The sequence below is a fragment of the Canis lupus genome, chromosome 24 (assembly GCF_048164855.1).
Source record: "Canis lupus baileyi chromosome 24, mCanLup2.hap1, whole genome shotgun sequence".
Lineage (NCBI taxonomy): Eukaryota > Metazoa > Chordata > Mammalia > Carnivora > Canidae > Canis > Canis lupus.
This window is the reverse complement of record NC_132861.1, coordinates 51747902-51763233: the sequence shown is the minus strand read 5'-3', so window position 1 is coordinate 51763233 and position 15332 is coordinate 51747902. Positions and strand designations below refer to the sequence as shown.

At 58.6% G+C, this 15332-nt stretch overlaps 1 protein-coding gene across 2 annotated transcripts in view; it reads left to right on the top strand.

Annotated features, from left to right (window-relative positions):
- The window catches only part of NDUFA10 (NADH:ubiquinone oxidoreductase subunit A10), a 48231-nt gene extending 33529 nt beyond the window's left edge, over positions 1 to 14702 (top strand). Inside the window, exons 10-11 of one of the 2 annotated variants that reach the window (XM_072796927.1) lie at positions 10138 to 10215; positions 14288 to 14702. In XM_072796927.1, coding sequence (XP_072653028.1) covers positions 10138 to 10215; positions 14288 to 14356 — 147 coding nt within the window. In that variant the 3' untranslated portion in view covers positions 14357 to 14702. The remainder of the gene's footprint in view (positions 1 to 10137; positions 10216 to 14287) is intronic. The other variant, XM_072796928.1, reaches the window with a different exon arrangement.
- Positions 14703 to 15332: the final 630 nt, after the last annotated feature.

Here is a 15332-nt window from a genome sequence, read left to right as displayed (position 1 = left end):
GCTTCTTCCCTTCTGTGCTTTGGACACAATGGACACCGAGTTCATGCTTTGTGGGCATCTCTCCATGGGCATTTAGTGAGAGTCCCTCCTAAATCCAGGATGCCAGGTTCACTTTGAATTCAGATTAAGCCGCCGTACTGTTTGGGTGTAAGCATACCTCAAACGTTTCATTCGCCGGGGCATCTGACATTGTTTGCCAGCTCTGGCCGCCCCGCTCCTGGAGAACTGTTTGCTGCTGGCCTGAGACTCACGATGAGCAGGGACTCCGGGCCCCAGAGGTGGTGAGATTGGAACCCCACCCCCGTGTGGACAGACTGGCTGTGGGTCCCGAGATGGCAGCTGAGGTCCCCTGGCAGGGCAGAGGGGCTCTCTTCCCTTCCTCTGACGGTGCTGTCCTCCTGGGGTGTGCTGCTCTGGAGGGAAGGCCCTGCCCATGCTCCACCTTGCTCAGACCAGCGTCTTTGCCTTCTGTCTCCGGGCAGCTCTTCCCGTGTCCCCAGGGCCGCAGAGCCTTCAGCTCACTGCTCTGGTTATCATCCTGCTCTTCATTTTTAGCCCCTTGTGATTTCTTGCAGAGCTCAGCAATGCATTTAAAAGCATTTCTCGAGGTTTTATATCAAGAGCTCTTTTAGGGCATGGGGGCTGTTGTTTTGCTGGAAATGGAAAGCCTCTCTGTTTATGCTCTGAAAGCCAGTTTTGGTGTTGGTTTGTCCTGTGCCCATGCTGCAGAGGAGCTGAGTTGGAAGCTCTGTATCTCTAGGCTCAGTAGTAGGTGTTTGCTCAGTGAACCCCCAGGACAGAGCATTCATGAAATCCCCAGAAGAAAGACTTTGTATCTCCTGTTACCATCAGAGAACCCTGTCCAGGGGACGTATTCAGATGTCGTGGGAGCACTAAGATATTTCGAGGAGTTACAGTCTACCCCTAACACTTGCTGCTAAGCCTGACACTGCCGCCGCCACTCCCCCAAAACGGTCACCTCCAACATTTTACGTTTACTCAGTTATCATTTGGCAAGTATTTGTTGTTCCAGGCACTGTTCTAGGCATTGGGGCCACATCAGGGACTGAAACAAAGTCTTTCTCTTGAGGAACGTATGTCCTGGTTTGGGGGAAGGAGGGACAGATGATAAATATATAGTAGCTCATCAAAGTGTTACAGGGCAAAAATAAAGTTGTCTCGGGTGGGAGGTGTGCTGCAGAGAGGGATAGAGGGTACCTGCAGAGGGTTGTGGGTGAAGGTACCAGCCTCACCCACAGGCAGGGGTTGGGAGGTGGAGGCAGGCTGGACACAGTCTGGGGAGAGAAGAGCCCACCATGGTGAAAGGAAGGGGCTGGGGGTGGCAGGCAGAGCTGGAGGTGAGGTTGGAAGGTAGCAGGGCATGACCAGAGGGGCCGTAGGCAGTGCCGTGAGGACTGGGTTGTCGTTTTCATGAGACTAAGCCAGTGCTGTGTTTTGAGAGTGACAGCATCTGAATTATGTGTAGGAACAATCGCTCTGCTTGCCATGTTGGATTTGGGTTTGCTGGAAGGGAGCAGAGAAACGGGGGTGAGAGATGGTGGGGACATGGCTCTGACCTCCGGGCAAGCTGCATTCCCTTACCCAAGAGCCCCTGTCTACAGTGGCAGTGTTGCTCTTTCCCGTTAGTGGAATTTGTTCTTCTGTGTCAGGTTTGCAGCTGAGTAAGCTATTGTCCAAGGGTTCCAGCGCAGGAGGGTGCTCAAGGGAGGGACGTGGCCTCGGGGTAGGGGTGGGCGCCTTGGCTGGCACTGGGCATGGTGTTTGTCTCACTGCTTTCCTTCTAGACCTGCGGGGGGCATGGTCCCCGGAGTGAGTGTAGACCACACTGGGAGCTGTCCTCTGAAGTGGAGGGGTCGTAGGGTGCTAGCTGGGCTGTTGGGTCGGCGGGGGCGGGGTGGGGGGGAGTTGTAAGAGGGAAGCTGCTTACTTGGACATTGGGTTTCGTTGGGCCTCAGGCAACATCATCACGGATACCTGTTACCTTTATGTTCACTGAATTCCCCGATGAACTTGGATGAACCCAGAAGGCCTGACTCACTAGAGAACTTTCCAGGGGACACCCTGTCCCCTCTGTCTGCATGCTGGACTGGTGCTGTGGTCTAACCTGCGTGCAGACCACGTCCTCCTTGTCAGTGGTACTCACGGCAGCGCCTGTCCCAGGCTTGTAGAGCATGGTGACCTCTGGGAACATGGGGCGTGTCCCCTTTCCTTGACCCTGGGCTACTGCACCTGCCACCTCCTTGTCAGGCTCAGACTCCTCTGTTTTCAGGACTTAAGTAGATTCTGCAGTTACGGTGACAGGTGCCATTGGCATAGCTGTTGAAGTGACCACTGACCCATTGCAGCGGGGTGGGGGTGGTTGGTGGGGAGCAGAAGTGCCCTGGCCACCAGAGGAGCTTCCTGTTCCCCTGCAGTGTGCTGGCCTGGGGCCTGGGGCCGGGCGGGTGGGCCTGTTAGCCGGTGCGTGGGCAGCAGGGGAGGGCGGGGCAGCTGGAGTAGAGCCGCTCCCAGGGCCAAGAGGCCCTGCTGCACCCGCACGGTGCTTGTTTACCTGCTGGGGAAGGTCGAGGGTGGTGCAGGCTGCCGGGCCTGGAGAGATCTGGGTGGAATGGTAGAAGTAGGCTTTCCTATTTCATCGGCCTATTGTTTTATTTCAAAAGGCTGAGACGTTCTCAGTCTGTTTATGGGCAAAGGGGCAAGAGCCCGTGTGAGGTGAGGGAGAAGGTGCAGGAGGGCCAGAGATTGTGGAGGCACAGAAGGGGTCCCCAGCACACTGGGCGGGTGTGGCCACCCCAGAGGGGTCCACAGCGTTCCCACAGGGCAGGCCGGGGCTCCTGTGGGAGGAGCCCCCTGGAGGGAAAGAGGAGCCCTGCCCAGTAAGACCAGGGTGGATCAGGCCCCTGTGGTGCCAGAGACCCTTCCCACTGGTCGGCCGCTGGCCCGGCGCGTGGAGAACCTGCCTGGAGGGAGGCGGTGGCACGGGGGGGGCAGCAAGCTCAGCTCGGTGCCGGGCACGCACGCCACCCAGCACGGGGCTGCGGGCACCAAAGCCTCTTGTTCCCTAGTTGACATCACTGGTGCTCCTTCCAGGGCCGGGTTTGGGGGTAGATGATAGCTGTTTGACTTCCTGCGTTTACGTCTGCGTAAGACCAGCACTTTAGTGTTTAGTGTCGTGTCCCACGTGAGTGTCTGGGGATAGAGTTCCCCCGGAAGACGTCTTGACCACCTGTCAAAGGTGACGTTCTCCAGCTACTGAATGTTCATGTGTCACCTTTGCACAGTGGTCCCTGTGGGTCCTGTCACCTGTGTGGCTTTCTCTCAAGCCCGCCGGTGGGGACGATGGGAAGATTGCCACCCTGAGCCCCAGGGCAGTGCTGGCCCACCCAGACTGTGGCAGTGCGGGCCGTGGAGGTGACCCCCGGTGGACTCCGGACCCCTGCCCCTTAGCTGGCCTGCCAGAATGTGTTCACAGGGTCACTTTAAGGAGAGCGGGTGTGTGGCGGCCTGCAGCCAGGGCCCCCACAGCATTGTCCGGCTGCCTGTCCTGTGTCCCCCAGCCTGGGCCTTGCTGCCCCCCTGAGCTGAGGCATCCCTTGGGCTGAAGAGTCCCGCTTCCTCCCGTGGCTGGACAGACTCTGTGACGCGGGCCCGAGTCTGCGCAGCGTCCGAGTCACAGGGTCCGGCCGGCTCATTTTGGCTCTTGGGGTTTTCTGATTTTTACTTTTGCTCGTGCTCGTAGTCTGAGGTACAGCGTTTGTACTTGGGCACAGCAGTCTGAGGCCGTGAAGTGGCCCAGGGCCGCAGGGTTCGACTCTGTTTCTCCCGGCTGCTCTGCCAGCCTGCAGGCGACGCCCCGTTCGGGCTCTGCACCGAGGATGGAGTTGGTGTGGTGGCGCCGTTTCCCGCCCCGCAGAGCAACGAAGAGGCCTTGCCGCCGGTCGCTGGGAGCTCTCCGGTGCCAGTGTTCCTCTGGTGCCCGTTCCCTGCACGCTCCATGTCCTGTGCCAAGGACGCAGGGACAGACCCGGTGCCGTGCCCTGGAGACCTGCCGGCCGCTGGGAACCACACACACGTGGGCAGAGGACATGACGTAGTTCCCAGGCTCATCGGTGTCAGATTTCAAGAATCTCAAGAGGTTTGAGGGATGAAGGTTTGCCAGGTGCAAGAGGGGCCGGGGGTCTTGGGTGTTAGTGAAGGCTAGAGGCAGAGCGGCAGGGTTGGGGGTACCAGCTCAGGTAATGGGGAAGGAAGGAAGAGGAGAAGACGTAGAAAGGACGTTCATCAGTCCTGTATGATGATCTGTGTGCTTTATTCGGGATTGCTCATTTACTGCCAGAAACCCTCTGGGGTGAATTTTAGAGTTGGGAGACCATGAGGCTTGGGGGCAGCTCAGGGTAGCACCCTACCAAGGGAAGATGTGGAGAACTGAAGTTGGGGCGATGGTTTGGAAGACACTGTCATGGCCAGTGAGTGGTTCCTGTTGGCTAGTGGCAGGTACACAGCCCGGGCTAGGTTCCTGAAGGGCCTTGCAGCCCTCGCGCTGGTTGGCAGTAAGAAGGAGAGGGTCTCTGGAGGAATGGCTAGGATGGAAGTGGGGTGCATGGGACAAGGGCACCTGGGGCAGGGGCGAGAGTAGAGAGGCAGGGCTGATGGGGAAGCAGGGCCCCAGGATGGCTAATTCCCAGGGTCTGGGCCCAGGGCCCCATGCTGCTGCCACAGGGCGTCCGGGCTGTTACTCTTCCCAAGGGTGAATGAGCCTGCAGGCGCTAAAAGGCTGGCTGAGGTGGAGGATGTGGGGGCTCCACCCCGTTGCAGCCCCTTCTGCACAGCAGCCAGCCAGGGGCTGCTGGGGTGACCCCGTGCACAGCTGGGCCTGGGGTCCCTGCGTGACACATGGGGGTGAGCGTTTCCTGGTTAGCTGTGTTGGTGACCTCAGGACAGAGAGGATCTAAGAGTCTGTATGAATAGGATTTTGTTTTTTTAAAGATTTTATTTATTCATGAGAATATAGAGAGAGGAGAGAGAGGCAGAGAGAGAAGCAGGCTCCATGCAGGAACCCGATGTGGGGCTTGATCCTGGGTCTCCGGGATCATGCCCTGGGCCAAAGGTGGGGCTAAACCACTGAGCCACCCGGGCTGCCCTGAATAGGATTTTAAATTCTAGTTTTGTTTTCTTGATCCTGTGACCTGGCTGTTTGTTCAGCTCTGCTGCTGGTCTGGCTGGAGTCCGGGGGGCTCCCAGGCGCCCGTGGTACTCCAGGGGACTGCCTGAGCAATCTTTGGGTTCTTCTGAAGTGTCATCTGCAGAGGGACACGGCATCTGGAGTCTGGGAATACATATCCATACGTTTCCCATTCACTCGGCCCCCATTCTGCTGTTGGAACAGACCCGTGCACGCACACGTGAGTGCTGATGTGTGCATAGCAGCTTGCTCATGTTTTAAAGTCATTTTTCAAATACTGTATTGGGTCACTTTTTATTTCTGTGCAGTCCTTCCTTGGGGCAGACGAGCTGTGAATTGGTTTCCGCTTTACCGATTCAGTGTCTTTTCAATTTAGGGAGGCCAGATGCTATTAAGATACGGTGCTCCCTCCACGAATCTGATTGTGTCCGAGACAGTTGCCAGGACGACAGAGTCTTCTGCTTTCTCTCCTGCTATTTTTATTTCTTTACTATCTCAAGTTGTTTTTGTCTCAGCCCCAAGTTAGCATTGTCTAGAATAGCGACGCTTCATAGCTGGAGTGTGTTGACACCGTGTGCTCTTGCCTCTGTGTTCACTTGGATAAGGACAGACTCTCGGTACATGGGGAGCCTCAGGGTCAGTTGACCTCAACATGCTGACGTTTAGCTTCCTGGAGTCCTCTCGACGTTCAGACCTTAGTTAGAACTTAATATGGTACCCGGTTGTTTGTGTTAAATTATAGATTTTCCATTTAGAAGTTCATTTAAGAGCAAGAGCGCGTGGAGTCTTCAGTTGTCCTTTGCTCACAGGGCTGGAAGACGCGCTAAGATGTGCTGCGCTGCTGCTGCACCTCCGAGCTCCGTGCAGGGCGCGTGGCTGAGGCTCACGCTCATCACCGGTCCGTGTGCCCCGTTGTTTAGATTTCTACGTGTGGAAGATAACGTGTTCCCTGGGGAGACTTTGCACCAGGTCCTCTGGGTTGAGTGTCCTTGCAGGGTATCCCATAGTGTCTGTGCCTCTGCTGAGGTCCAGTCACAGTGTAACATCCTTGCACTCAACCTGACAAACCCCAGGTGCCCGGACTTTGCAGTGTATTCGGCCAGTACTTCTGTTTCAGAATTTCTGCAAAGAATACTATTTTCAGGTATTCAAACAAGGGTTTGAGTTAGGAGCTTTTCCACTCACAGCTGATGCGAGTCATTTAAAGTGTATGATCCTGTGATGCTTATGGCAGTGGGTTTGGCAGCTAAGTAGGGATGTATTTGTAGCAGGTTGTGGTGTTTGTGCTAAAAATAGAAGACACTCTTAAAAAGATGGCTTTTGGAAATTGTCTTTGATAAAATAGGATTTTGGAGGGGGAGTTGATTTTAGTTTTTCGATTTGATTTATGCTTAGCAGTAATGGAAAATCGGGGAAATTGTATATCAAAGAAGTGACTTCACTAAATTTCTTCAGTGCTCTTTAAAATCAAAGAAATGTCCTTAGAGCTCATTAGCCTCTATGTGTAATAATGGATAACAGAGTGAAAATTGGAATCCTCATCACTCCAGACTTACTTAGCCATTTGAGCTCCTCAGAGCATCTGGAAAGAACAGAATCCGTCATACCTGTTAGAACCCACATCCTGCCCCCAGTGGGGTGAAGCGGATCCAAGACAGATTCATTTAATCTTTCTTTAAAAATTCACTTTTTGACAGTCACACAACAAAGGACTTGATACATGTATACAGTTCTCCAGGAGAACTCAGCTAAGGAACTGTGAGCGTCCCTGAGCGCCCCCGACACGACTGCCAGGAGCCAGAAATTCCCCGGCGGGACTTTGCAGTGAACCTGAGGGGTGGGAGACCATGAGAGTCCATCCCCAGGCCAGTGGGCAGGAAGGGCCGGGCCCCAGCACATGCCCAGGTCCCTCTCGGGCAGAAACTGGAGCAGCAGAGCTCTATGCATACGGACTGGCGGGTGACGGGAACATGAGGGGAATGAACGGAATTCGGTAAAACTCAATGAAGGCAGCGTGTGGGTGAGAGAGACAAGCTACGACATCTTCTTCAACCGCGCACACGAGGAGTTGCTGTTTAATTCAACTAACGCGTACGCGGTGTCACAGAAGATATTCCTGGACTTGAGACGTGAGGGTCCAGCCTGCCGCCAGCAGCCAGGTGGCTCAGCAGGTCACTTGACGTCTCTCCAAGGAGAGACGGTGCCCGCCTGCCCCTCGTGGCGTCAGAGCGCATGAGGCGGTGCCGGCAGCAGGACTTGCATCGACAACTAGGCAGGTGACTGCACTGGGCGTCACTCAGAGACGAGCACCAGGAGGAGAGACGAGGGACGCGGTCGCCCCGTCAGCGCCAGGGCTGTGTGGGGTGGCCGGCCACAGGAACCTCCCCACAAGAGCAGGGGGCCAAGACCAGTCACCGGCCCTCTCGGGAACCTGGAGGCCGTGTCCCGGGGCTCCCCGCCTGCTCTTCCCCGAGGGAGGTTGCTCACAAAGCAGCGGTTTTGGCCGCACGTTGGGGGAGGCCGGCGCTGGCCGGTGTGCAGGGCTGCGAGAGCCACGGCCGTCGGGGTAAGAACGAGGGGGCCGGGTGTGAGCGGGTGACGCGGTGCCCCTGCCACCACCCTCCGGCCCTGGGAGGGCCCTTCCCAGGTAGAGGCGAGGTCTCCTCCAGCAGGGACCCGCTCTCACACTTCAGCCCTGTAGCAAGTGAGGTTCAGAGTTACTTTGCTCTTTTCCTGGCTTCTTTTGGCTTAGTTGATTATCGTCCTCTTCCGTTTCATTTCCGCTGCTGCACCTCTTGTTGCGCCGTTCACGGCTGCCCTGGGCTGATAGGGTGCGCGTCTGCCCCTCGCCAGCGGCTGCTCTCACAGGGCCAGCCACATCCGGCCAGCCCGCGACGACGGGTGGCTTCCGTCCAGGCCCCTGGCCTCGGCAAGGCTGTCCTCGTGCAGCGTACTTCACACGTGTAATAAAGCTCACGTAGCTTTAGGCGGTCAGTTACCTCTATAAGGAGCAAAGATGTTTCCATGACCCTTGACCCTGGCGCGTAGCTGTCCTGTCTGCGCGCTGTCTGTGCAGGCCCCGGCCTCCGTGTGGCGGCTCGGGCGGCCGGAGTCGCCTCCTGCAGTAGCCGTTCCCACCGCACGGGTCTGCCAGCCATGAACCGCTAGCTCTTGCTCAAGAAAGATACTCGCGCTTCCGTTTCATTTTCATATATAACGTCACCCAGCCTAGATTCCTGTGTTGGCCGCTCGTTTCCTCCGACACCCTGAGGTCCCCCCCACACCCCTGGCCGCTCGGCTTCGTGGACAAGTCTGAGGTCCCACCGTGTGCCGTCCTTGGGCCCGAGGGACATGTTCTCTGGCTGCTTCTGAGACTCTCCGTGTCTTTATCACTGCGTCCCAGCCACCTGGCGACCTTGTGCTTCTGGGTGGCTTTCTTTGGGTTTATCCTGCTTGGGGCTCACGGAGCGCCTCGGATGTGAGCCGTCCATCGTTTCCCTATCATTTGTAACACGTTCAGTCAGGATCCCCCCGAGACATCTTTCTTAACCCCTTCTGAGGACTCTCGACAGTGACCCACAGGTCACCGAGACTCTGTCCGTTTGTTGTTGTCCTTTTTCTCCGATGCCTCACCGTGGATAGTTTCTCTTGTCCTGTCTCCAGGTTCACAGCTGTGTCCTTGTGTTTATGTGATATGCTTTAATTCCATTGGGTTAGTTTGGGTCCTCCAAGAAACAAGTCAAGATGGATCAGATGTTGAGACTTGGGGAAACACCTGGGAAGGGGAAAGGGGAAAGACATGTGGTGCGGGGGGCAGAGGGGTCTTTAGTTCTTGGTGCCCTGTGCCGTCTGCGACAGGAGAGGAGGAGCGCAGTGTGGCGTAGCAGCGGCGCAGGGTGGCCCAGGGCCAGTGGGACCTGTCGGTGGAGCCCCACGGCCCCCCGGAGCACTGGAGCAGGCGGGCTGAGATGCTCTGCTGCTCCCAGCCTGGCTGAGTGACCGCCTCCGGGGGGGTCGTGGCACAGCAGGACCAGGGTGGTGGATCGCAGGGGCAGCTGCTGGCACTGTGAGCACCTCGGAGCGGCACATTCTTGTGGCAGCCACACCCATCCAGTGGATTTTTATTTCAGAAATCTGTTTTTTCAATCCTAGGAGTTTGTTTCTTTTTATGTTTCCAGTTTTCTCATTGACTTTCATTTTTCACTTAATTCCCTGAGCATATGGAATATTTTTATAATAGGTTTCTAACGGTCCTGTTTCCTAATCCGTCCTCTTCGTTACCTCTGAGTCAGCTTGATGTGTTCTTCCCTGGACATGGGTCACCTTTTCCCCCTCACACGGCTAGAGGCCTTCCAGTGACTGCTGTCCATGGTGAGTTCTTTGGTGTTGAGTACTGGATCGTGTTCCCTCCCTTGGAAGAGCGGTAGGATGCTTACTCTGCCTGGCGTAGATCAGCTTCCGCTCTGCAGGTTTGAGTTTGATGTCTTAGCTTTTTGGTGAGTCTTACGTAGCTGGACTTGGAGGGAAGGGCTAACCCGGTACCCCGGTGTGCGGTGAGCCCGGCTGCTGGGACCTCGGTCACGCTGCCCGTCTCCGGGAGTGTCACCCCACACGTGCAGGGACACACACACACCCCAATCAGGGCTCCTTTTCTGCCCACCCCACCCCCCACCCCCAGCTCTGCCCACGGGTGCTAGCCACCCTGACCTGTTCGTCCAGTGTCTGGATGCGGACGGCTGAGGGGCGAGTCCGTGGTGGATTGGTCTGGTGGCCCTCATGTGGCCCGTCCCGAGCTGCAGCGCTGGCCAGGGTATGGGGGTCCAGGTGGGCTGCGGTCACTGCAGCTGCTCCTACAGGGCGTGCTCTGCACAGTCTTGTCGCCCTCGCTCCCCGTCCTGCCACCTAAGCCGTTCCTCCTCTCTGCTGACCCGCAGGTCCTGTCTGTACCTGAAGCCTCTGTTCCTGTAGGTCAGACCGGGTTTCTCCAGCCTCAGGCACCTCCACTTTCTGAGGAAAGTATTTCATGAGGTCAGAAAAAGTGGGATTGATTCACGCCTCAAACACTGCCGGGGCATAGTGTGCTTCACATGTAGATGGAGTTCGGAGTTTTTTCCCAGGAGATTCAGTGAATATATGTGACTTCTTCTCAGCTGGGCTGTGTCCAAGCTGCTGGCATCCGAAGCTGTGTGGAGAGCGTCCCCGCTGTGTGCGTGAGGGAAGCGGCTGGGAGAAGCCTCCGTGTGTGACCCCCGACCTCATTGGCCACCTCATGGCACAAATACTGACCTGGCTCGGAGCATTGAGTGGCAGGGATCTTTTTCTACAATCCTGGAGTTTAAAATAGAGTCTCACAGTCAAACTCCGTGGCATCACTTTGCATTCAAAAGGTGCCCGTTTAGCCGCCTCTGAAGCCTCACCTGGAGCTCCGTGGCCCCGTTGCCGAACATGGGACCTGGCACGTGTGGCTCTTAGCGCATTGGTTGAATAGGTGAACTTTTCACCAAGTAGTAAAATCAGGTTCAGTGTCCTGTCCTTCCCCTTAGGGCAGTGGGCAGCATGGTTTTGTGGGGGTTTTTTTGATGTCGTTGTTGCTTTTAGGAAGAGTCAGAGAATAAATAATTGAAGGTTTATGCCCCCTCTGCCACAACTGCTCAGTTGGTTCCCCTGCTGGGCGGAGAGCATGCACGCCACATGACCAAGCTCCAGCGAACCTTGTTTTTACGGAAAATGGTCGTCAGGCCGGATTTGGTCTGCAGGCGGGGCTTTGCCGACCCGGCACCGGGCAGTAAAAGGCCAACAGCCTGGTGTAAATTCCCAGGGGAGCTGGAAGCCCTGACTCCCACAGTGTGAGCAGCAGCGTGATAATCTGGACCAGAGTCTTCTGCATGGGAAATGAAACCCATCCTGATTGCTGTGTCAGCATCTGCTCATTGTTTACTTTTTCCTTGAGTAAGCAGTTCCACTTCTAGAAGTTCGTCTGAAGCACATAAATCTGGAGGGATGCACCGGAGGGTTATTTCTCATCAGGAAAGCTCGACAGAGTAGGGCCTGGCCGCTCAGGGGGTGCCGGGGCCAGAGGAGCTGGAGGCCCAGCGGGCGGGAGTGGACTCAGCCAGAGGACGCGGGTTCGGATTCTAGTTCCGTGGACATTCTGGCCGTTGACCTGGACAAGCTATGTAGCCTTTCTTTTAGGGGGAAGGAAAAAGAAGTGCGTGTGGTAGAAAGTAGTAGGAAGGGAGTGCACTCAGCACGAACCGCCCTTCCTTGGCTCCTGGGCCCCGGAGAGGCAGCCCTGCGGGAAGTTTCTCCTGCATGCACCCTTCCAGGGGTAGTTTGGTCGTTCGCAGCTTTGTTTCAACGAGCAGATGCACATAGGAAGTAACATGGAAGAAGCAGCTAATTTTGTTCCCTCAGCGTGAAGTGTTCTGAGCAGAAACCCTCCCTGGGGCCTCTGTTGGCCGACACGCGCTGGGCAGGGACCTGGGAATCCGGAATCGAAGTCCAGGGACGCCGCCCTGAGAGGCCCAGGGAGCCTGCTGGTGAGGCCGCGCGTAGCTTCCGGCTGGGCTCAGCGCCTCTCATGGCGTGCGAGCTTTGCTTTGCTCTGTGGCTTCAAATTCGCTGTGCAAGGATGCAGGCGGGCCCACACGGCCACACACCAGCCCTTCCTCAGCGACGGACTCCGGCGGACGGTGGCGGGGAGCGCATGCTCCTTGCTGGGGACACGGGTGACGTTGGAGAGCCTTCCGGAGCTCTTCCCCCGACAGGTGCACGCTCTGGCGCCTGGACCCAGTGCTGCGGGTGCTCCTAGAGCTGAACAGGGGTCCCTCTCGGGTGGGCCCGCTCTTGGACCCTGTGGAGCCTCTGCTGCCGACGCTGCTGTGCCTACCGTGCCTACACGGCAGTTGGGGGGAGGCGAGCCTAGGGCGCCCTGGCCTGCGCTCCCTCCTCATCCTTGCTGTCGGCGGGTCGCCTGGTGTCTCTGCAGCTGGGGCCTCCATCCGGGTGCCCTGCCTCACTGTTCAGACGTGCCCCGCGTGTCCTGCAGGCAGAGCATTCGGGTGTGTCCCCTGGGGCTGCCGCAACGAGCGCCCTCACGCAAGCTGTGGAAGCAGCAGGCCTGTGTTGTCTCAGCTCTGAGGTCGGGGGTATGAGCTCAGGGCGTGTTCCTCCTGGACGCTCCAGGGGCGGGCCTGTTTCCTGCCCGCCTCCGTGGTCTGGCCGCCTCCTCTCGTCGACCTCGTGGGCCCCTTGTGCCGACCCTGGGCCCGCATGGACAGTCCAGGGCAATCTGCAAAGCCCCTTGTGCCGTGGGAGCTCGCGCAGGCCCAGGACCTGGGGTTCGGGGTGTTGTTCCACCTGACACGGTCCCCCTCCTTGACGCAGGCACTCCATGGACGCCCGTGCTCGTCCTCGTAGTACGAGCTTCCCTGAGCTGCCCCCTCTGCCCTCCTTTCCTTGGCTTCCCTGGGCCTCCGCTTGGAGCCAGGGCGACTGCCCCAGGCTGCCTCAGTCCCACTCACCAGGCCGTCTGCGTCCACAGGTCAGGGTCCCCACGGCATCTCCTTGCTCTTCCCTGGGCACCCTCAGCGGTTGGGGCGGCGCACACCTGTGGATCCCAGCACAGCTCCGTGTCTGGAGCCTCGGACCACCTTTGGAGCTGCCCCTCGCCTTCCCCGCGCAGTGTCCATGCCAGGCCGCCGCCTGCCCTCCCTGCTCCCCTCCTTCACTCGGGGCTTCCTGAGCTCCTAACGCGTGAGGGAGCCCAACATGACTGTTAGTTCCTGTGGCCCCCACGGGGTGCGCTGCCTGCCGCCGGCCTGGCCCAGCAGCCACTGGTGCCCTGGTGCTCATCAGAGCCAGAGAGCGGAAGAACTGGCCTCGTCCTGCCACTGCCTGTGGCCCGTGTGCAGCCGGGGTGCCTGCCTCTCCCCAGAGTGTCCCCCGCTCTGTGCGGTGCTGCCCTGGGCTGTGGGTGTGTGTGGGGCCCGTTCCCTTCCCAGCTCCCCCCAAGACTGACCTCCTAGGGAGCTGGGTCTTGTCTCGTGTTTTCCCTTTGGGTTCCGAGTGCCCCTGGCACCGGGTGTCCCAGCCTGAGTAGCAGAGCCAGCCTGCCCTTGCCTCCTCTGCCCATGTCCAGCTCCCTGCTTGGACACGCCCAGGCTCAGCCCTGCCGCCAGCCCCCGGCAGCCCGGCCTCCGCCGCAGCCTCCAGAATCCCCCTGCAGACCTGCGTGACCCGCACGGGGCTGCCGGGCAGGTAGTGGGGAGAAAGTGCGGGTCCGGGGCCTCGGGACCAGCCAGTCGGCAGAGCTCTGTGCGGCCTGGCGGCGGCCCTCGCAACCTCCATCGGGACTCCCCTTGCTGTGGCCACAGATAAAGGAAGGACTGATTTATTTTTAAATCCTTTAGTACCTAAGGGCAAAACATGGAAGGTTTTTGTACGTAGTGTATACAGATCTGTCCACATTGATTTGAAAACATGAAAACATAAATTCAGTGTCTTGCTCCCATTTAGTAACTTGGCAAAGCCTACATGCTCGAGTGTTTGCCCGGCCCCACGCAGCCCTTCCCTCCAGGGTGAGTCGTGTGCAGCGCCATTGCGGGCTGCCCCGCGCTGTGGCCGGTGCTGCCTTCCGTGGCCACCCAGAGCCCACCGTGCCTGGTGTTGCCGCAGACGCCTCTGCCCGTGGGAGTGGGCTTTGGCTGCAGGCCGTGGGAGGGCCGGCAGGAGACCTCTGGCCTCCCAGCCCCACTGCTGCCCCGACACACAGCCCGCCAGGGGCCAGTCTGCCTCTGTGACCTGCCTGCGTAGACCCGGAGGGCGGAGGGTCCGTGGTAAACCCACCGGAGTCCCCCCGAGTGTGCTGTTGCAGCCAGGACCCTGGAGAGCAGTGCCCTCTGCGGGTGTGAGTGGGTGCTTCAGCATGACTGCGTTTTCACACCGAGGCCCCACAGGCGCCTGCACATGTGGGTGCCCGCAGAGCCCCATCCCTGCAGGGCGCTCGGGTCGATAGAGGCCACCGGGGCGAGTGGGGCTCGTGTGCCTCGTCAACCGTCGTGACCATGGCTTTCCCTCCCACAGCTGCCAGGCCGCAAGTACTGCCCCGGGTACAACGCAGACGTGGGTGACAAGTGGATCTGGCTAAAGTGACGGACTTCCGCCCCGCCCCCCTACGGGCTGCATCGCGGCGACGACGAAGAGGCTGCCACCTGCCGCGTCCTGTGGACTCCACGTAGCTTTAACACGCGGGGGGAAGGTAACGGACTGGGGCGCGGCCTGGCCAGAGCAGGCTCCCTGTAGAGTAGCTGAGCCCGGGGAGGGCCTCGGGGTTACGAGGCTCCTGAGGCTCCGCAGCTTGTAGCTTTGTTCAGGAGAACCCTGCTGTGGAAGGCCAGATTACTAGAGGAAGCTCCTTTCATTACAGCTGTGCTCTGTGTCCTGCAGATCTTGTACTTGGTGGCCTCTGACTTCAAGAAATAAAACTGCTTCCACGGTGTTTCCCTGCATCCTACATCTGCACCTGCACTCGTCACGTGTGTGCACACTCGTGTTTGCTTACACTTCACCACCGTGCGCTGTCGTGGGTCTGGTTTACTGAGACAGAGGCCAGGACTCGGGGCTTCTGAAGCGCTGACTCCACCTGGCTGGGCGGCACACCCGCGGCGGGAGGGGGAGGCCAGGACAGGGAGGAAGTCGCCGTGGGAGGACACGGATGTGTGGTGCATTTCAAGGAAACGTCAGAAAACATGCACGATGCCCATCACCATCCGGGCTTGAAACCCCCCCAGGAGGGGAGCACGAGCTCAGAAAGTGCAGTGACGAGTACAGACGGCGGAAAGGCTCCTCTCTTTACTGAAACCTGGGAAACCGGCCCTTGTAGAGGTGGGTGCTGCGTCCCAGGAACGGCTGCACGTCCCAGGAACGGGAGCCCCCAGCCAGGCTGGCCCTGCCCCACACACAGGCCCCTGGCCACCCGCCCCGTTTAAACCTGGGTGATAGAAGCGACATGCAGTGTAGGGTTCCGCTCCTCGCCCTGCGGGCTGCCCTGGCCGCCGCTCGGGTGCCCACTCGGGTGCCCGCCATCCCCTTGGTGGACAGGCAGAGGAGGCCGCAGACCGCCCCTCGG